This window comes from Falco cherrug, chromosome 3 (genome assembly GCF_023634085.1).
Source record: "Falco cherrug isolate bFalChe1 chromosome 3, bFalChe1.pri, whole genome shotgun sequence".
In the NCBI taxonomy this organism is placed as follows: Eukaryota; Metazoa; Chordata; class Aves; order Falconiformes; family Falconidae; genus Falco; species Falco cherrug.
In genome coordinates, this window is record NC_073699.1 from 86950031 (window position 1) to 86973139 (window position 23109).

Sequence of the window (23109 nt, forward strand, 5' to 3'; positions counted from 1 at the left end):
TTTTAGCCACCAGATTCTCTCCCCCATCCGATCAGGAGGGAGGGAGCGAGTGGCTGTGAAGGGCTTAGTTGCTGGCTGGGGTTAAACCATAACAACAGGAAAACAGAATATATAAATCCTGAAAAGCAAAAACTCAGTTCAAGACACCAGTGCAAATCAAGAGTAATTCCATTAAAGCTAATGGAATTACAGCAGCGTAAGACCGGAGGTAAGTTCAGAGCCAATTACATCTTGGTCCTAAAATGAGATTTCGATATTGTTTGCTAGTATTTGTATTGCAGTGAGAGCCCAAATGAGAGCAACTTACTGCTGTACTGGATGATGCTCCCAAGAACCTCCTGTCCCAATAGGCAATGTACACAAAATAAGAGAAAAGGAGAAATTAGTTATGTTTAAAACAAAATAGGGATCTGAAGCAGAGAAGAAGCAAAAATGGTAATATAGAAGCTATCTGGCTCATTAATGCCTTTTTAAAAATAGTGCTTTAAAAGGAAAAAGGAGTGCCCTACTCTCTGTGGGAGCAGTGTGCACCTGACCAGTACTACCAGTGTGGAGGAAAGCTTGTCCTTGGAGTCAGTCATGAAATGGAAAATGAAAAAAGAGCATAGAAGGGGTCACCTGATGTGAAACAGTTGGATGTGTGGTTGGAAGGCAGCAGGTTTTTGTGACCTGAGCTTTTTGGGCTGTATAAAGAAAGGACCAGCAGAAAATGTGGGGTAAGAAAACATCTCCTTTTTAAGGTTATTTTCCTGATGCTTTTTAAAAATCTTTTTCTTCCTTCAGTCAACATCTGAAGGAATACTTGTATCAGCTAGTACAATCACAGTGTTAAATTTTATCTTGTCCTGCAGGTAAGAAATAGTTATTCTCTATAACAAAAGAAATTGATTTGGCTGAATAGGGAACATGGAAAAAGCCAGCATCTATGAAAGAGGTTTTGTTATGGTCAGTGCTTTCTCCTAAACACAATAGTTTTATTACTTTTTATTATCATTACTTAACATCTGTGTGGCTTCAGAGGGACACTAAGATGCTCTGGATTTTTAACAATGAACCGGAATACCTTGGATTTCCCCCAACCATCCCATCTGCAAGAAGATTTTCTCAAGAGTCCATGACAGCTGTTACTGAGCTGTTGGGCTCTCCTGAACAAAAAGTGTTTTCTAAACTCTGGTAAAGTTTTTATAATCTCTAATTTACTGTTCTGGACAGTACCAGGCTGGTTGGGGAATAGTAAAGGAGTTGTTTTGACTTAAATGGCTATCAGGGCTCTCAATGGGACACAGGAAACATAACATGATATTTCAGTCTGATTTTATAATAAAATTACGGACTTCCCTTAGCACTGTATCACTGTTTCTTAATGGCTAATTCCCAACTACATAGAGGTAGCAACTCTTATAGCTTGGACTAAAGCCTAATGATGAGAAATAGTAGGTGTAGCTGTACAGATTAAAATTTGGGCAAGTCTCAGCTTCCTGTGCCAGGTAATGGAGCTGAAATTGTGAGCCACGGGGAGGTGAAGACATGCTGCCTTTGATATTAAGAGAGGAGTTGATAAATTACTGTATTGTCTGTTTAAAAGATTGATTTTACTTTGGTCTATGAAAGAGAGTAGGTGATTTGACTGGTAGATTAATTGGCAGCCTTCTTTTCAAGCAATTTTGCTTGCTGTTTTTCAAGCACCTTGCATTTGGAGAGCTGCAACGCCAACACAGAGCGTTTAAAAGACATCTATCCAGGGCGAGGAGGCAGAAGGGGCAAGGAACAATTGTGCAATACTCTTTTCTCCATTAAGAAAAAAGTCCCTAGAATGACATAAGGACTGGTTGAGAAGGTGAGAGTGAAGTCTCCTTCCTCATCAGGTTCCTTGCAACACATGCAGACATTTGAGAAGTTGATTTTGTTTCATTGCTCGAAAGCTGTTGCTGCCGCTGCAGATTACTGGGTTTATTTTCTGTTTTCAGGGATACAGTCAACAAGACCTTTCTGTGCAGTTATCTCTGACATCTTTCAACCTCAATAATAATAAAAATAAAGCACCCTTCCAAAGTGACATTAATTTAATACATTAATGTAAGAGATTGATATGGAGTAATCAAATGAATACATCTGATCTAACAAGTTCCTTTTATGGAAGTTCTTAGGGCAGATAAGATCCTCACTGATAGGAACTATTTTCCTTCTGTAGAGACAGTAAAAGGGTCCCTTCCTTTAAGTCTGTTTGGTAGAGAATGTGTTTTAGGACTAAAAATGAGATCCTGTCAGTGTGGCAGAGTAGGTGTTGTGTCAGAGAGGCACATCCAACCATCACACTGTGAGATGACACTGGCTGCATGAGGCTCCTTCGAGCTGTTCTCTAAGTGCTGTCTTCAACAGCCACCAAAGTGGCCTTGTTGCTGGGGAGAAGAGGAAGAGGAGATACGGCATCATGCTGCATGGTGTCTGCAGATGGATGAGAAGCAGTTGACAAGGACCCATCTGGGTGGCAGGTAGGAGCACAGATTATAAGGCACCTCTGCGGCCAAAAATTATATCTCACCAATGGTGTAAAATTTGCCAACACCTTGCTGAACTGAAATTGAGGTTGCCTGTGACAGCAAAGTCACGGTGACATGCTGGGTTGTGAATGGCTGCAGCACTGTTCAGGACCACCGTGGGCTACCGTTAGTGCAGGACTGATAGGCAGACGTGAAGATGGGTCTGGCAGTGCATTTGATCTATCAATGCATAAGCCCATGGTCTGATGCAGTTGCTTAGAGGAGCCTACAACCAAAAAATATCCAACTAATGTTAGGCTAATGGGAGGAAATATGTGAGCAGAATATTTATGTTTGGCAAGTGCAGCTAAAAATATCAACAATTCTCTTAGCAGTTTAATGTAGCAATGGCTTAATTTATTGTACTTTTTTTGTTGTTAATACAGGAAAATAGGAAATCAGGAGGCAGTGATTTTCTTAATTTTTTTTTCAGTTGCATGATTGCTTCAGGGCTTTACAAACGTGTTGATAAATTCTGATGACTGATCGTAGACCACCCTCAGAGGCCAAAAGTTCCCCTTGGAGTGAAGCGGTTGGGAAAGGGGTGATAACTTCTGGGAAAAGCATCCATCCAGTGAACTGAACAGAGCTCATCAAGTTGCAAGGTAGTGTTGGTTGGAATGGTCTTCTAGATGTCATCTTGTCCAAGGCCCTGCTCAAGAGCAAGGCCAACTCTAAGCAGTCTTCTGGAGGCCTCATTGTGTGACATAGACCTCAGTTAAAGGATAATGGTGGGGTTCATTATGTCTTAGAACTTACCTATGTTGACTTCATGCCTTGAGCTGGCTTACTTTCACATCTCAACAACTTTGGGGTAGGGGGAAGAGATCCAGGAAAGTTCTCCAGCCAGAAGACATGGTACAACTTGTGGGTTGGCAGCAGCAGAACTGGTTTTGGGGGTTCTCTGTGTAGGAACCCATCAGCCTGGATACCAGGAGAGCATTAAGAGCAGGACATCTGCCAGTCTCCATTGTGCTGCTATTTCTAAACCTGTGGAATGAACAAACAATATGTTTCTACAGGCCTTTAAGTAAAAAGAAAGCAACACCCTGTATTTTGGTACCTACAGGTTGATGCAGTCCTGGATGATATGTGGTTAGATGGCTGGCTTGGATGTCACATACATTAGTAGTTATGAATATGGATCTCATCTACCATTTGTGCATTGTACAATTGAACAGAGTCCTGAAAATAGAACCAAGGACTGGTTTGGGATATCTGGCTGATTAGATGTCAGTGAAAGAATTAACACTGGATGGTAATGAGTCCCATTTGGGATAACATCAAAGTGACCTAGAATCCAGTATATCAGAGATGCTCAGTGCTCAGTCCCCAGAAAGCCAGAGGACTTAATGAATGTGGCTGTACCGTCTTAATAGGCAGTCCAGGATTAAAGGTACAAGGGCAGAAGACATGTTTCTTTTCAGCATGAGAGTCCACTTCCTAACCATAGAATCACAGAAATGTTAGGATGGAAAAGACTCTTAAGATTGAGTCCAACCATTAACCCAGCACTACCAAGTCCACCACTATACGATGTCCCTAAGCGTCACATCTACACATCTTTTAAATACCTGCAGGGGTGGTGACTCAACCGCTTCCCTGGGCAGCCTGTTCCAGTGCTTTATAACCCTTACAGGAAAGAATTTTTTCCTGATACACAACCTAAACCTCCCCTGTCACAAACTTGAGGCCATTTCCTCCTGTCCTATCACCTGTTACCTGGGAGAAGAGACCAATCCCCACCTGCCTACAGCCCTTGCAGGTGGTTGTGGACAGTGAGGAGGTCCCCGCTGCGCCTCCTTTTCTCCAGGCTAAACAACCCCAGTTCCCTCAGCCGCTCCCCATAAGACCTGTGCCCCAGACCCTTCCCCAGCTCCGTTGCCCATCTCTGGACACACTCCAGCACCTCAATGTCTTTCCTGTAGTGGGGGGCCCAAACTGAACCCAGGGTTCGAGGTGCGGCCTCACCAGTGCTGAGCACAGGGGGACAGTCACTGGCCTGGTCCTGCTGGCCACACTGGAGGGAAAAATCTCTTTCTGCTCCTTATGAGCCAAGCCATCATCATTTACTCAAGATCTCATGTCCCTGAATTTTTCCAGATTTTCACGGTACTCAAGAAGTCAATTTTCAGCTGAACAAACTCTTCTGTCCATTTGGGAAAGAAAGGGAAAAAAAATACGTATTTCAGATCCTTCCCCTTAGCTTCTTGCATTTCACCCTGACTCTGTATTGATGTAAGATCCCTTTATTTTAAAAGGAGAAGTCAGTCACATGCCTCAGTAACACCTCTCCTGTGGTGCGTTGGGCCTTTAATGGATACTGTTGCCATATTGAGTAACTCGTCAACTGGATCCATGTGCACAACCTTTTGGCAGCTATTGCATATTTTCCATTTTGTACAAAAATCTGTTTTTAAGCACTAAGACTGCAAGGAAAGATGTTTGGGTGGATTTTTCTGCTTTTACATTGCATGGAGTGTGACTTTCTCAAGGTTGTTGTTTGGGGTTTTTTTCTTCTTTTTTTTCCCCTACCTGCAAAAATGCAGTGTGATTTTTACAACATGATCATAACATAATTTCCTAGCTTAGTTACATTTACAGTAGCTCGCATTGAAGCAAGGTGACAATGAATCAGTCCCTGGAATATTTTATTCTGCACATAAGCCTCAATTCAGGGCAAGGAGAAATATTATTGATCTTTCATCAGGTAATTTTCATCATTTGAGTACCTGCATTGGACTCTTCACAGCAGTTCTTAAACTGAATCCATTCTTCCCCCTAGAGAACAAATTCGCTATCAGCAGCAGGGGTTTCTGATGTCAGGACTTTGAGTTTTCACATTTGAATGGGTTGGAACAATTGGATATTCCCCTTGTCCCTCACTGTAAACAGAGAGTCTCTGTACCTGAGTTCATTACATGCTTGGTCCATTGCCCTCTTCCAGCAGAAAAAGATAGTCTTGCCTTACCTGAAATAAACTTCAGAGCCTGTTGATTTATAATGAACTTCCTCAGATCTTTTTTTTCTTTTTTTTTCTTTTTTTTCTTCTTTTTTTTTTTTCTGTTTGTTTATCCTTCTATTATATATTTGTACACCATTCCTATAAGGGAAGTATCTCTTTGAAGTTTAATTTTTTGGACCACTGGCCGTGCATTTCAATTGTTGCTCTCCCTCTGGAGGTATATGTCCTTCTGTCTGCAGGTATATGTCCTTCTGGACACAACCTAAGATGTTTTGTCATGGACCGTGTAAGGTGATTTGCACAATTCCTGCAATAGCAATGCCTTTTGGGTGCTAGTGCAAAATTTATTGCCCCACAAAATGGGGTCTTCATTCACATGGCTGCTCTTGCAAGTGTTTTATGGGCCAATAAAGTGCCTTGTGTTTTTGTACTCTAACTGCTACACTGCTTTATGATCTGATGTCAGTTGGAGGGTGGTGGGGAAGAGCGACTTGTGGTACATTGGAAATTATGCATTATTGTCACCTGAGAGTCTGGAGGATCTTTAAATTGATGAAATGTAGGGCTGATGAGCAGAGAAGCCTCACCAGTAGCATTTCTTTTAAGATTTTGTCTCTTTTTTTGAAACTTAATCATTCCTAAAAAGAGACAGAGACATCTTTGTGCTTGCTAAATTAAATTGTTACTAGAAAGGCAATGCAAGGCAGAGTGAAACATAAGTTGAACGGAAAGGACAATGAAGGAGTTAGGAAGGAAAGCATTTAGAGATCAAGAATTCTGTATTTTGACTGTATTGCACTCTGTGCAGGATAAATATATTAATTTCCCTTGCACTTCACAGCTTGCCCTTATGTTCAGAAAGTTGCAGAGATGTCAGATTTAAAGAGGCGTATGAAGTATATGGGATAGAGCAATAGGTGGTAAGTAGGCTGCTGAGATTCATTTCTCTTCCCAGCACAATTCCTTTAAGTCATCTCTGTGCTTTTTGAGAATGAAGTGCAATATGAAAACAAATAAAGCTGCAGAAAAAAAAAATTCTGCTCTCAAGCAAACATATTTTAAAACTGTTTTCTGCAATATATTATTTTCACTTTTTTTCCCCATCCTGTCTCTTACTCAAAAAAAATCAGAGAAGAATAGATCTTGGCACAAGTGCCTCAAGGGAGTGTGTTCAGAAAGTGCCAGTGCTGTTACCAACTTCAACTTTTACGCTTTGTACTTTGAAACATCTTTCCTCCAGCTGGTCCCCTATCTGCATACCGCTGTACTCCAAAATCCATTCTAGGAGAGGAAGAGGAGGAACAGAGAGGAAACCTGACCGTGTTGTGCAGCCCTTCATGCCTCTGTGTTTGCTCCTGCTGGGGAGTTAATGGAGCTGGTCACAAAGATGCAACATACCCAGCATCAAGAGAAATGCCGTTAGTTAGAACAGAGGTCCCCAACCCGTGCTATGTGAAGTAGCCAGGGGTCATGCTCAGCAGCAGTGCATGTGGCCACCTTTGGAAGCAGCTGTGAAGGTGATGTTTTCTTCTGTGTGAAGCAGCAGCAGTTTGCAGCTTCCCAGTATGGTCCCAGTATCATTGTGCTAGGGAGGCTGAGTGCTACACTTCTGGCTAATGATATTGTTAGGTATAAATGTGGGATGAGCTTTAGGTGGGTGAGGAGGTGCTTTGGGCATCCCATATCACAGGAGATGTGGTCAGAGGGCCAGAGTGAGAGGTCGTGATATCTTGTCTCAGTTGCTGGAGTTGTGAGGTGTGAGTGGCCGTGCTTTATAAGTGCATGGAGGTATAATGGGGCAGGAGATCATGTCCTAACTCAGGGGATGTGGTTGGGGTCTGCACTGGGTCTGGCTGAGCCCCACGGCAGCCCTCACGGTGCTGTGCTTGTACCGGGAGCTAGGAAGGTGGTGATAACGCACCAGGGGGTTGGCTGCTGCTGAGCAGCGCTGCACAGCATCCAGGCTGGCTCTCCAGCATTCTCCCCTGCCTCACCAGTAGGCTGGGGGTGGGCAAGATCTTGGGAGGGGATATAGCCAGGACAGCTGGCCCAAAGTGACCAATGGCATATGTCTGCTCAGATATAAAAGCTAAGAGAAAGGAGGAGGAAAGGGGGCATTCATTATTTACAACATTTGTCTACGGGACCAACCACTACGCATACCAAAGCCCTTCTTCTTGGGAGGTGGCGCAACATCACCTGCTGATGGGAAGTAGAGAATAGCATCTTTTGTTTTCCTTTGCTTCCTCATGCACAACCTTTGTTATTGCCTCATTAAACCACCTTTTTCGTGACCCACAAGGTTTTTTTTTTACCACCCCACCCCTGCACTGTTTCTGCTGAGGAGGGGAGTAATAGAGCAGCTTGGTGGGCACCTGGCATCCAGCCAAGGTCAACCCACCACAGGGTCATGTTTTGGGAATACATGGATTTGCAATGGAGCATCGGAATTTAGGGAGACTGATATACAGTAGAACTATAATAGCAAAGTGTTGGTGTGAATGGTTTTTAAATTATTATTATTTTAGGAATTGGAGACCATTGTTATGGTATTTGGTTTTGGTGAAATGTGTAGTTTTGGGAGCGCGGAAATTCTAAGGAGAGAAAATTTAGTTTCTTCTCTGTAGGACACATAGGAGTGATGGTTGAGACCAGGGAGGTGAGGTGTGGGAGAGTGGCACAGGGGTTCTAGGCTCTGATTGGGGAACGTGAGCATGTTTCAGCACATAAAAGAACCATATTAAAATCGTGTCTTTGTGGACAGAAAAGTATGTGTGTGTGTACTGTATGATACCCATGAGGTCAAAAAGATGCTTATCTATTTAGAATGGTATAGTTGCATTGCTCATGGACTCTACAGAGCAGCCATGTTTCAAGTAGACTTGTGACTAAACCCAAAATCATCATGTCCCATCTGAATGGAGTTCCCAGATGGAAATGAAAGAGATGTCAGGAGAAGCCCATGCTGTGGGGTTCGTACACATCTGTCTTGGAAGCCAAAAGCTATGCCACTGCCTCTGCCAGTGACGGTACTGAAGCAAATCAAATAGGAGTTTCAGTTCCTTTGCGTGATACTTCACCATTAGTGGATTTTGCATGTCTGCAACATCTGTTGTAAATGCCAGTCCATTTGCATTGTCCAGACAGCTTAACTAATTGGTATTTACAGTGCAACATTTATTAACTTCAATGTGAAGGTTAATAAAGGCTTTCTTCAGTGCCTAAAAGGTTTATTTCTAACAGACCTGATGTCCCACTGGATGTTGGTGCTGTTCTTTTGGAACAGTGTCTTCACATTACCCGTTAAGGAGATCAGCGTGTATCATACCTTCCTCCAAGCTGGTCTATGACCTTTATGGTGACATTCCTTCATTTGTCATCTGCAGTGGAGTAGGGGGTCAGCGTAACCTCCTCAGATGCGTTTCCTTTGCCGACATGCTGCCTTCTGAAACCCGTAGATCTGGATTCCTGCCATGGTTGAACAAAGTCTTCATGTTTGTGCCCTGCCACAGTGCTTTCTGGATGTTTGTCTGTCGAGTCTTGAAACTGAACTTCTCAGAGATGATAAACCACCTGTTTTTGCACTTCAGACTGCAAAAGAATTGCTTGGTTGTTGCCTTTCTTTTAGATTTCTCGCGAGTCAAAGGGTGGACATATTTCACTGCTTTATAAGACAGCCTGTTTGCTACACATTGACAATTTCAGTGGTACAATTGCTGCTAATGCCTTTTCATTCTCACTTAAATCCTGATAGAGGAACTGGGTTTAGGCACATCACTTAATTTAAGTATACACATAGGAGTGTTTGTGCTTTAATACCCCTAAGTAGAAATACACAAATAATAACAGCAAGCTGAAAGGTGTCTCAAGCTGTTTGTTTGTCTTTGATTTCTTGCACACTTCACAAAATAACAGAACACCTCACAGTCGTTTGAATGAAATGGATTCATTTTTCAATTAAAATTGCCTGGTTTTAAGCAAAGTTGGCTTTATTTTTAAATGAAATGTATTTTCCAGGGTGAAAACGTCTACATCTCAGAAATTTGTGTGATTTATTCCCTTTTTTGCAGATGTTTGCTCTGGATGCTCTTTCCACCTAAAAATTTGGTGGCAAGAAAACACATGAAACAGCAAAAACAACTTTTAAAATTAGAATAAAGCCTCAAAAGATCTACATCTCCTTTCACGAAAACTTTCCATACTCCAAGGTACAAAGTGCTGGCTCTTTTATTAATGATGGTTTCAGCATAGTTTCTCAAGGAGAGCTAAAGCAATCGATCACTCATTCACATCAGTAAAGTGCCCTTCATCTTTACTTTTCACAGTGCCATACCGAGTATTAAACGCGCTTTAAATGCTAAAACCAAGAGAGCGAGTGTGGGAAGGATAATAGGCTAAATTAATCTGCAGTGCAATTTATCTCCTGTCCATTTGTCCCTGTCTTCCCTACATACGTGTGTGTATGACATGTTCTTGCACACCCGTGCACCCACACTCACTCATCAAGTCTATCCAGTTTGCTTCATCAGCTAGAACTGGTGCATACAGTGAGGGGGATGCACTGCTGTATGATTGATATCATGGCAACCCATCATATTATTTAAAAACACAGACATCCAGCAACGACAGAAAACCTGACGTAGTGTGAAGTGCTGCTCTTAACACCACCCGTGGCCCCACAGCTGTATAGGGCTGCTGGTTAGAATTGGGATGTAGCCACTGGGATTAACATTACAATAGGTAGGACTGCCTGCCATCTCCAGCAGTGACAAGCGGAGCCTGTGCATGTCCCTGGCTCGGTCCCACGCTCAGTAAGCTCTTGCCATAGAGGGTTTTATGGCTGGTAAATTCATAAATAGGGAGACACGGGCTTCTTTTGTTTCTGGTCCTGCCCTGAAATGCAGGAGCTGATTTCTACAGGAGTATAAATTCTGAAAATGTATTTCAGCAGATACACCAGTCTTTTTTATCTGCACAAAGTCCTCGTGATTTGGTGTATTGTTTATTGCATTTTGTGTCTGTAGCTTCCAGCCCGTGTTCTGCAACAGGCAAGTTCTAAGAGAAAGTTTGCATATTTTGGAGTCCACATCCATAGTGTTTCCAAAGGGATTTATAGGTTAAAAACGTAAGACAGCATCCATGTCTGCAAATTTCCAGGAAAGGAGATGGGTTCTAATGCTCTTTTATGGTGTATAAAGTATTTTCTGTGTTCGTGGACTACATGCAGGACTCAAAGTGTGTAGTTCTCCCCACCTCCCCCTGCAAGTTGACTGGCTCCACTAACTCCCGCTACAGAGCCCTAAATGCAGCAACCCTCAGCCTTAGGTAAGCATCATGTTTCTGAAAAACCTGGAAAGGCAGCTCTGATCCCAGCTTCAGCAAAGAGCTGCAGTAAATTACTGGAAGAAAGGGGTAGTAACAACTACCTGCAGGTTGTACGTTGCTTAGCTGCTTTCTGGTGTTATTACCGACACCTTTGGTTGTGCCTCTGAGAATTGCTGCAGGGATACATCCCGGTAACCTTTCCGTGACAGATGTTAAGCCGTGGTCCACTCGTTAATGCAGAAATGTGAAAGGCACGACAGAGTTAGAAAGCACAGGCAAAGCAATCAGAATAGTCACGGTTTGATGCCATTTATCTTAGGGCGCTAAAAGGATTATGGGGGCAATACCAGGAACACTGGCAAATATGAAGAGCTGCCAGAGGGCAGCTGAGGTCCTCGGGCTGCAAAGGGAGGGACCTGCTGGGTTTTTTTGCAGAAATCTGGTGCAGGAAGATGGTCTGCTTCTGTACTACCTGAGTTGCAAGAATAGTTACAAAGAAATAAGCAGTTTATCAGCACCTGGAGGGGGGAAAAAATTACTGTCATGATCAGTAGGCACCAGGGTTCATCAAAATGAAATTATGATGAATTAAATTAATTTCTGTCTCTGATAAGCTAAGAGGCTTACTGGATAATGAGGGAGAGGAGGTGTAATATAGCTCAGTGCTGGCAAGGCGTTTGCAAAGGATCCAAGGGGCTCTTTCATTAGGAAATAAAGTGAAACTTGTAAAATTAAAACTTACTTAGGAATAGTATGGGTGGGAGAAGGAAAAATAACTTGAGAGGTGACTAATGGCAATGACATTGTTAAGCTGCTTCCCGTGGGGTCCTGTTTTGAGTGCTCTCTGAGCTGTCAGTAATGACTTGACAGATGGAGTCTGAGGCGATGCTGAACTAATCTGTAGGTGATGTGGGGTTAAGAGGGGGTCTTACATGCTGTCCTGGAGATAATTTAGTTGAAAAACACAAACTTGAATTGCTGGTAGTAGGTCAATAAATAACTAGCTGCAAAGACTGGTCGCATTTTGCAGGTGTCGAGCGTTCTTATTTTATTAATAACTGCTTCTTAATTTTTTATTATTTATTTTTAAGAAGCAATGGAGAGAAAAAAAATATGTGCCTGATAGATATTGAAAATAGCGTGGAAAATTTTGCTAAGGTTTGCATTTCTGTGATGAAATTTGTGAGGGACTGCTATCTGACTGCAATTCGTATGTTGAATCCAGAACCACTGAACAGCATAGCTGCTATAGCTGCAGCCTATAGCTGTGCCTGTCTCTAGAGATGACGCAGCACCTGTGCCAGGTGGATTTGAAATTCCTCCCCTTCTTTCCCTCCACGACCACAGAACATGCCCTAATCCCCCTAGAGAAAAATAGCACCGCTTCTAATACTTTCAAGTGGCAGGAAAACTGGACATCTATGATGCTTTTACGGTATAATATTTTGTGTCTCGAAACTTGGAAGTAGCAGTTTGTTTTTCTCCTGACTTTTACTCTGCTGGATGATTTACATCTATGCAAAGGGGTTTGCTGACAGATAAGAATTTGAGCCCTTATTTTGCTCTGTTGTAAATGATTCCTCAATGTGCACAACCAGGACCTAAAGACAAAAGGGGGCAGGGGGAAACAAAAAAAAATAATAGTTAGAGCTGTGATTTTCAGTTTGGAACAAGTACAAGTAGAATTAGCTTTTCTTCCTTTGGTGACTGTAATGATACAGTAAAGATTCTGTAGGGCATCTTGGTGAAACTTTTCCTCCTAGCTCATCTTTCTGCTTTGTTTACATCTGCAATAAATACTTATAGAGGAGAGATGCCCACTGCCTTAGTCAGGCACAAGCAGAGCTGGCAGCCCTAGAGGATGAAGTGTGGGGCTGTCTATGGGCAGTAAGTTATAGTGGTCTAATGCAGCATAAATTTCCATCCTATAGGTAAGTGTTTGCTAATGCAACTGTTGAACACATCGGCCTGGATCATCTGTTTCTGAAATATCATTAGCTCTGCTGTAGGATTTTCCTGGCTGTGTAGGAGACACCCAAAAGTGGTGGGTTACCTCTGCAGCACCTTTGGAGGTGCCCCTCTCCACAGACCATGAAGGACCTCTGCTGGTTTTGCTCTGAAGTTAAGCACCTGGATTAAGTGGAGAAAGAGGAACAGAAGCCACAGAGACTTAGTACCCCTTGCTACTCCATGGCTGTCCCTTGCATTCAGTGCATGAAGTTTTATATACATGTATTTATAGTTTGCTGAGGCCTATCATCAGCTCCCACAGACATCAGTGCTTCACAAAATCCAGCTGTAAGACAGGGAAGAAATTGGCTAAAATCTTACAGTGTGAGCAGTTTCCTTGTGCGTACTGGATGCACACTTACATATTTATGTCTCCAACAACAATGGAATATATATTAATGCAGATACTCAACCTATTTCTACTTAAGCCACAGATCATGCAGCTCAGTGCTCTGCTCTGCATACTATGATTTTCCCCTTTTTGTACAAGAAAACGGCAGTAAGCGTTGTGGCTGTGCAGCAGACAAGTATGCAGCTTACGTTATGCTGAGCTACCTGGCTTAACTGTAGCCAAACCTACTTGACCACCCGGCTCTTAAATGCATAGAACTACTCCAGTGCTATGCAGTTGCACTGTGCCAAAGGGAATATAAATCTAATGATGCTGAAGCCAGTACAGTAAAGGTGTCTTTGATCTGCACCTGAGAAGCTTATTATTGCTCTTACATTAGCTATCAGATGAAAGTAAAGTAAGATATACCCTGTATTATAAATGGAAATGCCTTTCTCCTGCTGGAACTAGAAAACAAACCTCTTTGGGATTATTGTGAGTGGCAGCAGGCACGGTGAGGCAGAGAGAAGTCTTACCCTTCTTGGTCTTTGCTGTTGCATTTAGGGTCTGATTATTTTTTTGTTGCCTTGGTCATTCATCAAAGTGTCTCAAAGAAATGGTGCAAACAGTAGTTAAGCTCCTTCGTTCTGTCCCTGCGGAGAAGGGAAGCAGCCGTCATCGCATCTGCCACTTTACTGCGCTCATCTTAAAACTGGATAAATAAATTAGAGATATGATTGTTCAGAGAACAAACTGCAGGCAGCTGTGTGCTGGGGATTACGGATTCGGTGGACCGGTGGACCATACTTCTCTGGTAAAGAAAATAGCAGCCTTAGGAAACTCCTAGGCAGCAGTGTGGCAGCTCCTGTATTATTTAGTGCATTGTTTTTGCAATCTTTGTGCACACGGAAATGCACAGCAAGAGATGTGACTCTTCCTAAGAGATGCCCTTTTTGTTTTTACTCTTAGAGTGCTTATTTTCAGAGTAATGCTGTAGAAAAAAACAGTCTGCTGCAATATTTATATTTTAGTCACATGGTATCTCCACAGACTGAGTATTTAACTTACTATTAAAATAATGACTTTTTCAGAAGCACATTTTATTCATCAGAGGCACCCCTTTAATTAACTTCCACACTTTCATGGGGAGACAAATATTAATAATAATGATAATAACAACAACAGTAACAATAATGATGATGACATATCTTGTTACCATTACGTATTAAAATAAAATGCTGCAGGGAGTGGAGTTTCAGTGCCTCTTTTTTAATGAAGGTCTTAATAGCATTTAATGTAAATTAAATATAATTACTGTCTGATTCCTAAGCCTATCTCTGAGGCTGAAGAATAAGATGTTAATTGTGCTGACAACATGGTGGGAAGTGCCAAGGTCAAGCAGGAGCATGTTGGTTAAAGTGCATTTTGAATGAAGAGGTGAAAGGCAGAACTTTTTATTTTTGTACTCCGCCCCCAGTTACTTTGCAGCAGTTCTGTGCAAAGCTTGTGCACAGTGTAGATTTATTACATAAGACTTCTAACAAAATTTACATTAGAATGTAAATGAAGGAGACTTTATTTAACTTTACAAATTGGGAAGGATCAGATGTGTGAGTCTAACAAGCCGTTTTATTTTGGAGATGGGTAATTGCTGGTATGTAAATTCCTGACTGTTTCTGTGGGCAGATAATTTAATGAGGTCTGCAAAATATCTGGACATCAACCCCAGCATCTTGCATTGCATTAAGAGGAATTACTTGTTGAAGCCTCAGTTCTGAAACTGCTGCTTAGGGCATTCATGCACTTGGTGGCAAGATTTTCTTGATTAAAAGATGGGAAATCAGGTTCACTGTGTACTCCTTAAGGTAGGCAATGCGAAAAGATTCAACTCCCAGCTCCCTGTCTTGTGATGACAGTGTGGTATACGTGTCTGTGGTAGATATGACCTCTTCCATCTCAGATTTAAAGCGATATATTTAGTCAGCCGGTACAGTGGGTCCTCGGTTCATAAATAAATAAAATGCCTTTTGATGAATGAATATAGAAATGGTATCTTAATTTAACTGAGGAGACCTGAGAATAGCTACTGAATCCAGTCTTGTCTTCTATGAGATTATTTCTCTTTCCTGTGTGGTGCCAAAGGAGTCCATGCCTTCTGTGTGCTTGTTCAACCCTTAACACACATCTGAATTACTGTTCTGCAGCCAAGAGATGGTATCTTCAAGATACACTAAGTTATCGCTTGTATACCTGGTAGGTACAATGCATAAAATTAAGTGCACTTTTATCCTAGACAGCTTTTCCACCTGAGCTGTGTGCACAGAGGTGTAACCTAAGTGGAAGAAATCTTTGCTGTGGGGGTGAATATCGCAGTTCATGGTGCTTATACCCATCTTCCCTGACTAGGTGGAAATGACAGTTGTTGTGTTGCTTGTTGAGTGTACTCAACATAGTGTAAGGTTACAGTTGGTAAAGACTGGTTGGGGGGTGCCCTTGTTCCTCAAAAGAGGTACTGAAAAGGTTGACATAAGTCTTGAAAGAGCTGGTCTTCATCAGTACTGACAGAGAAGCAGGAAGGAGCTGAACAGCCAGGTCGGTCCATGGGTCTTCAGAACAGAGGGGCTGTAAATAAACATTTTAACATTTATTAATCAAGGAACTTCCATTCACTCCAAGTTCTACCCACTCTGAAAAAAAAAACCCAGTACTGGCAAATGAATCTTTTCAATACAACTGTAGCTCAAATGTGTCTTCCAAGGGGGAAAAAAGATCATTTTCTCCTGGTCTTCCTCGTGTCTTTCTGGAGTTTTTGACAGAAGCATTATGGAAAACCACCCCTTTATGACTAAAACCTTGTGAAGAACTCCCTGGGGAAGCTTAGGGTGCAGAAAATTCCCTGTTGGCCTGATAAAGCTGGAGAACTGCTGGGTTGAGCCAATGAATAGCTTTGGGCAGCATTTATGTCTCTTCCCCTTGCTTTGTGTGGTCCCGAAGAGCAAAGCCAGCAACCTGTGCTTGCAAGAAACAATGGTACTGGAACGTAGGGTGTAACGGAGAAGGACAGCCGTGACTGGAGAGGGGACTGGTGTGGCTCCCTGCTGGCTTGTTTCAGTGCTCATAAAGCAGCACTGCACCTTCGTGTTCATGGTGCCTTCCTCAGGTATTATGTCATTAGCAGGTAGACCGTTTCGGTAAGTAGATTTGTCCCACTCAGTTTCTGTCTCTTCAGATTTCTCTTCTGAGTCCAAAGTTTTCCTGGACAAGCCATCAGATATTTCCCCAGTCCCGTCTCTTTTTGCTAGGGAACTCTTCTTTTGACTATTTTACTTGTAATACCAACCATGTGTGATGGTCTCTCCTGTTTTCATCTTATCACCTCCCCCTGACTACGCAGGCACCCAGCCATTGTCTTTGTGCTGATCGCAGGGAGAATGTTTGGGGCAGCTCCTTGCTAATATTTCCTACAGCCTTCTGGCTGCCCTTGCTGGTCAAGACCCTGGACTCACATAATCCTACTGTGGCTCCATGTGCTGTGTGTTGTGTTGTCTCAGTTGCTCCGCAGCTTGATAAATTTCTGTGAGTGTCTCATTATGAATTAATTTCAGTTACAATTCCCATCTTCTCTTCTCTTCTGTAGTCACGCAACCCAGCAAGAGACTAATAAAACCATCACGACGAGCACCAAAGCCATCAAGCAGCTGTCTGAGGTTGTCAGAGGCTCATCCAGGGTATGTGTCATTCATGATGCTGTTGGGGAGGAGTGCTGGGTCTTATGGAGGAGGAAATAATGAAATAAAGAAGCGGTAGTGGGTGCTTTAAAGCTGCTGAGCTCCGTGTCTTGTTATAACTTCCTTTCCTGTTACACAATAAGCAAAGCTTGCATTTATAAATGACCAGTGGGGAAAACAGCTGCAGAAACCAGTTCTTCTTCCAAAACTGGATCATGTGGAGTTGGAAACCAAGAGCTCAGCAACAAAGCCTCGACTAGCTCGCACCTGTTTCAGGGTCTCCCTCAGTTTGGGTGAAAGTACTAATTAGGAATAAATTTGCTGCTCTCTATTGGTAATAACTTATTCTTCTGCCTGGTCAATTAATGTAACAGATTTTATTTTTTTTTTAACTCTTCTAACAGTGTGCAGTTGGAGTAATAAAACCTACAAATTTTGATATGAAGCCTGTAGCTCTTGTCCCTCATATAAAATAAGTAGTTCTGGTGGGTATTGGCTGCTGGTTGGTGTGTCCCTCTTGGGGATCTCGGTACAATTGCAAACTTTCCTCCCATAACATTTCTCACAGCATGAAAAGCTTTCCATTAATTTAGAGGTTTACAGTCAGTCCTTTCCAAACCATTATTCTGTGTATTGCTTTGCATACACACACGGAGAATTTTTTTTCTTTCTTTCTTATTTTCCAGCAGTATTGCAGTGCCAACAAGGTGCACTGTGGGAGTTTCTCTGGCTTCCCTGGAAGCTCCGAGTGCTGCTGGAGCTATTGGATCCAGGATGTCCAACTGAGCAAATTGATAGTATTTCAGGGGCAGAGATACTGGTGTAAATCAGTGTGATACAAGGCAGGAGACTGTTGTAAAATAGCATGTGGCTATTTTAGGGCTTCCTTTCAAACATACCCCAAAGGACTTAAATAGAGAGGCCTATCTGGAATTCCAGGTTTTTGTAGGATGAGTGCTGACCCATTAGGTCAGCTTTTCAGGGTGGCAATCTTACCTTATTTTGCATACGTAACAAACATAAGGTTTATAGACCTTTGTATGTAGAATGGGAATAACGATACTTGCCCTGTTCTAAAAATCGTTTTAAATCTTTGGATGAAGAGCTGTAAGGCTGGGATACTCTGTGTATGAAAATATTACCATTAAAAATCAAAGATGTTTATCCCATTCTTTTTAAAACTTACTTTTGTATTCTTAAGTGGTTGCCTAAAGTAGCTGAAATTGCTGTAAAATGAATATTTCTGCTTAGTGTCTTAGCGTAGATTGGGTTTTGCTTGATACTTGGTTTTTAAGCTGACACCCCACTTCCTTGCAGTTCGTTCTTCTCCATAAATCCCGGAGATGTGAGCTCCTGCACACCTGAAATCTGAGATCAAAGGGGTAGAACAGCTCCCGGAGAATTTCCATTGCCTGACAGTGTTTGGGTTTGGTGACTCCATCTGAGAACGGTGATTTTGCAAAGTATCGAGTAATGACCTCAGGCTAGACTGGGGTCTTATTCTGAGAACACTCCAGACAGAAAGGTGGTGGTGTTTGAGTACATGTTTTGGAAAATTGGAGATTGGTTGGTTTCTGACAACCAGGTGCAAGGCCAGGTGGGAAGAATGTTGTAGTGGCTGATGGAACTGTCAGGTCTGGTAAATCACCCATTGCCATCAAATGAAGTGATGAACTCGGTCATGGTATAAAGGACTTTTTAGAGGAGGATCACCTGGGGTTCTCCAGCAGGTAATCCAAGGCTGGATTCTAGAAAGCAGAAGCAGTATACCATGCTACGACCATTCTGTTCTTTTGATAGCAGTAGGGTATTTATTTGTGTGTGTTGCTCAGTCTTTAAGAACTGGTATCGGAATGAAACCCCCTGCGTGGAGTAAGCAGGGCAGCAGAATGTCCCACAATATATCCCTGCTCCAGAAGGTGTCTGGCTCAGATAGCAGACCACACAGAAGTCATGACTGGAGTGCTATTTTTAATATCAAAAGTGGCCTTTTTTTAATTGCTTTGGCCTGAAAGATCAAAACATCTTGTGCTCCCTTCCCAAAATAAAAACTGATAGCCACCTGGCAGCTCCAGTGAAACTGAGTTTTTTTGAATATTCTTTGTGCCTACTTTGTTTATTTGGTGTCTCCCACCAGGGCTATTTCCTATGGTCCCAGACAGTCTACTATTCAATTTACCTCTACAGACCTGCTAACTAGGCTTCTTTTTATTTTTTCCAAAACAGCAAGAGCGACTTCAGCTGGACAGGCTGAAGAACCAGCTGTCAGATGCCATCCAGAGATACGGAGCTGTGCAGAAGGTGAGGGTCTCTCTTGCTTCCACTCTTCCCTTTGTGAGTTTGGGAATGTGTTAAGTGTGAGCGAGCATGGCTCCCAAGAGTGTGGAGCATCTCCACAGAGCTGCTTATGTGTAGGTTTTTTCTGTCCTTTCTTACTTTATCAGTCAAGCAGTGTATTGTTACATTGGAATATGCACACGCATGTGACTGCAGAACAATTCAGCAGCAATGGAAAAAGAGAAAAAATTGTGCTTTTGCCAGCTGTGTGTCTGGTAGGACTTTCAGTGGTTCCCCTGACTTAGGCATGATGTTATTTTGGGGTGTCCCCACTTTCAGGGGAGAAGAAGTGATTGCACAGTGCCCCTGTTTCCAAACATGTCTTGTGGTTTCGACCTGTCACCAAGATCAAGCTGTTTAATAACACAAACAAAACCTGAACTTCAGCTCCTTCATTTGCTTCTTGCTCTTCCACTTTACCCTGGGGAGGCTGTACCGATGAACAGATTACGCTGTAGTGATAATGATTTAAATTTCCCATCTTCAAACTGCCTCTCTCCCCTACCGTAACAAGTATGAACACATATCCTGATTAATGGAAATAAAACCTGGATGAACTCTGGTTCCTTACTTACACTATGTTAGTGAGTTTGACCCATGCCTGCAACACATGGGAGGAATATATTGTAATTATACAGGTGTAATGAAATTTGGCTGGCAACATGCACTTAATAATGTATCTCTATTAGAAACACTCTACCGATTGATTTTCTAACACTTGCTGCCTGTGGTCAAAAAATAAATAATCAAACAGACAAATAAATAAATAACAGTACATAAAATTGCACTTCAGCATCATGCATATTATGTAATAACCGTACATTATCTCTAATGCTATCTCGTATTTTTAATTATTTCTCTGTCCTCTTAAAAAAAACCCCACAAGTGTGGAGTCCTTAAATGAAATTATTTTAACCGGTATTTGAGAACTTGGAAGTAGTCAGGGTAAAGGGCTCCACCCCCATATACACTCACCTTTTCAATGCCTTTTTTTGTTTTACATTCATGAGTACAATCCATCTGAAATGTATGTGTAGGTTTGATTTGTTTTCTTAAAAAAATCATCAATTCAGAAGTGCCAAAATTAGCCACTGCAGTCTGTGAATGCCCAGTTGCGTCAGGAAACCAATCTGAGTGGTAAATTGCTACTTATCCACGTCCTAGCTGTCGTTTCTTAAATGCGTGTTTCAGTTTTGATAACCTTGTCATTTTGGAAGCTTTGAAGACTTTTTAATTCCTGCAAGACCAAACTTTCCAATACGGTTATAGTCCCTTTCTTTTTCTAAATAATAAGAGTTTTCTCTATGTCCTTTTCTTTGCAAAGGGGAAGAAATAGCTTCATATGATTCCTTCCGTAAATACTTGGATTCTGTTTTCTCAGCCTTCTTTCCCTCTTTTTTTTTTTTTTTTTTTTTAATTTTTTACAGAAAATAGCAGACAAATCCAAAGCTTTGCTTCCTACTGGGCAGAGAAGTATCAAGCAGGTAAGTTCATGTGTGTCTGTGTTTGACAGTAAGGACATTGCTTAAAAAGGGCTCTTTTCTAACCCCACTAATGATGCTAAAGGGCATGGTGCTCCCCCACTATCTACATTGAAGCCAGTGAGGTGGTTTTGAAATAGAGATGTATGCCATCTTTGCTGGTGGAAGATACAGGACCCAGGGAAATGAGACATGTGTAAGACCTGTTTGATTATTCTCTGCTTTTCTGTTCTCATGAAGCTGGGTTTTTTTTGATGGGAGTCTTGTCTGCTCGGAAATATATCGAAGAGCAGTCCTGTATCCCCTTCCCTGGGAGCTGGGCTTATAAGCTAAGTGAAATGACACTCCAAGTGCAATTTCTTAGAAGGAAGTGAGAGGAGATTTGATTAAACCTTTGTCATCCATTTTAAAAGGGATCATATTGTCTGCATTCTTTGGATACATTACACTGGGGTTAGCTATTCTATGCAAATAGAGCCTTTTTTTCCTTTTTACCCATAGTAGGAACTCTGTCAATGAATAAATACTGTGTGTAAACACAGTATATACATTATAGTCTTGTGCATATATTTAGTTTCATATGTACATGCATGTGTATGTATATTTAAAATATAATTAAATGTATGTGTGCCCGTGCACATATGTAACATGGTTAAGACTGTAAAGATGTATGTGTGTGTGTGTATACACATATGTGTGTAGTCTTTCACAAATAGTAATGCAAAACACTATATATGTAATATGTGTGTGTGTGTAACAAATCTCCACAGATTTCAATGGCAGGTTTGCTGCCAGGAGATCAGTTAGCTGTGGTACACATCCAGCAGAGATTAGCTTGGCCCTTCAAGTCCTACACATTAAAAAGCTTTTTCGATATTTGCAGCTGACATCATGCCACCACACCGTGGAACTCTATGTCTAATTTCAGTGATTATTTCTGGTATTCTTGATCTTCTTGTCTTTGTTTTTAAGGGGCAGTCAGTAGATTTTCTGCTTTTCTAATGAGTCTTCATTCCTTACCTTGTTGTGCCACCTGATTTTCGATATCCTCCTTAATGTGTGTGTAAAAAATAGTTGTTCCTTGTAACGTTAATCCTTCTCTGTAAAAAGGGTGGAATGACACCACCAAAGGGCAAGTCAGTGGACCAACGTTTTAGCATTAGCTAGGTTTCAAGCAATTACAATTCGGCATCGGACCTTCCTGTCCCTTAGTTGGTGTCAGGTGGTAGTGCTAATGAAGCTAAAGCTGTGTGTGCCAAAAGGCTGGTGAATTCCTTTACCTTTATTGAGAGCTCCCACCACCACCTTTGGAGCCGTGGTGGACAGATGTTGCTTTTCAGCTATGCATTTCTAGAAGTGTTACAGCTTATTTTTGTCCACCAGCTCATGATCTGTATTAAACGTGGGTATTGTGCATGGTCACAAATTGCTTATTCTTGAATGGTGGTCAGATCCTCCAGATCTCAAACATTTATTGGTTTTGATAGTTGAGCTCAGAGATAAGGGGGGTTATTTTGTGTGAATTAGCTATGATTTGTTTTCGTGCCGTCTATATTACCTCACTTCTTATGCTTTTAACCAACTTAGTTAGACTGCTATTGATGGAGTGGATTTAAAAAGTGGGAACAACTCTGGTGTTGCCTGGACTCCAGCATGGTTGCATGGCCGTGACTTTTCCATATGATGTGGGACCCTTCCGGCCATTAACCACTGTGAATAGGATGAAGAGGACTAATTATTGCATAGCTGTTTTGCATCCCTACACCTAGAGTAAGCCTAGATGCAATCAGCTTTTGTAGGATATTGGCAATGGTCGATGACTCCAAAAATAACCTTCTCTGAACATCAGCAGAGTTTTAATAGGGGGGAAAAACAAAGGTGTTGGACAAAAATACTCAAATCTTGGAGATAAGTAATGCTGGGGTTAGAAGTAAGGGGAGGCTGGAGGAGGAACGAGTCAGAGACAAACCCCTTTACTTTCCAACAGGTAAGAATCCAACCATTAGGAGAGTGTAGCCCATAACGATTTGGTGTGGGTCAGGCAGCATCAGCACAAATTGTGTTAAACTGCCGCTGCAGATTGTTTATCCGTGTTCTCACTTGCATGTGAATGCTGATGGTTGACTTCAATGCATTATGAAAAAGAAGAAGGTTGTAGTATGTTCTTGGTGAGATGCTTCTGACTTCAGAAATAGGCTTGATCATGCCCAAAAGCACATATTTTTCATGCAGTGACGCTTGCGCTGGGGGACACATGAGATTTCATGCAAACTGCTTGAAAAGGATGAAAGTTAATTCACATCTGTTTCAACTTCCCTATACATTTGCAGCTTCACACATCTTCATTTCTTCCTCCTTGAAGTACAAGAGAAAAATTAATATAAAGCCTGCT

At 41.9% G+C, this 23109-nt stretch overlaps 1 protein-coding gene across 7 annotated transcripts in view; it reads left to right on the forward strand.

Annotated features, from left to right (window-relative positions):
• Positions 1-23109, forward strand: part of TSNARE1 (t-SNARE domain containing 1) — a 508015-nt gene that overhangs the window by 215213 nt on the left and 269693 nt on the right. For all 7 annotated transcript variants that reach the window (XM_055705272.1, XM_055705271.1, XM_055705270.1 and 4 more), the window contains 3 exons: positions 16809-16899; positions 19126-19200; positions 20664-20720. In XM_055705272.1, the coding sequence (XP_055561247.1) occupies positions 16809-16899; positions 19126-19200; positions 20664-20720 (223 nt within the window). The remainder of the gene's footprint in view (positions 1-16808; positions 16900-19125; positions 19201-20663; positions 20721-23109) is intronic.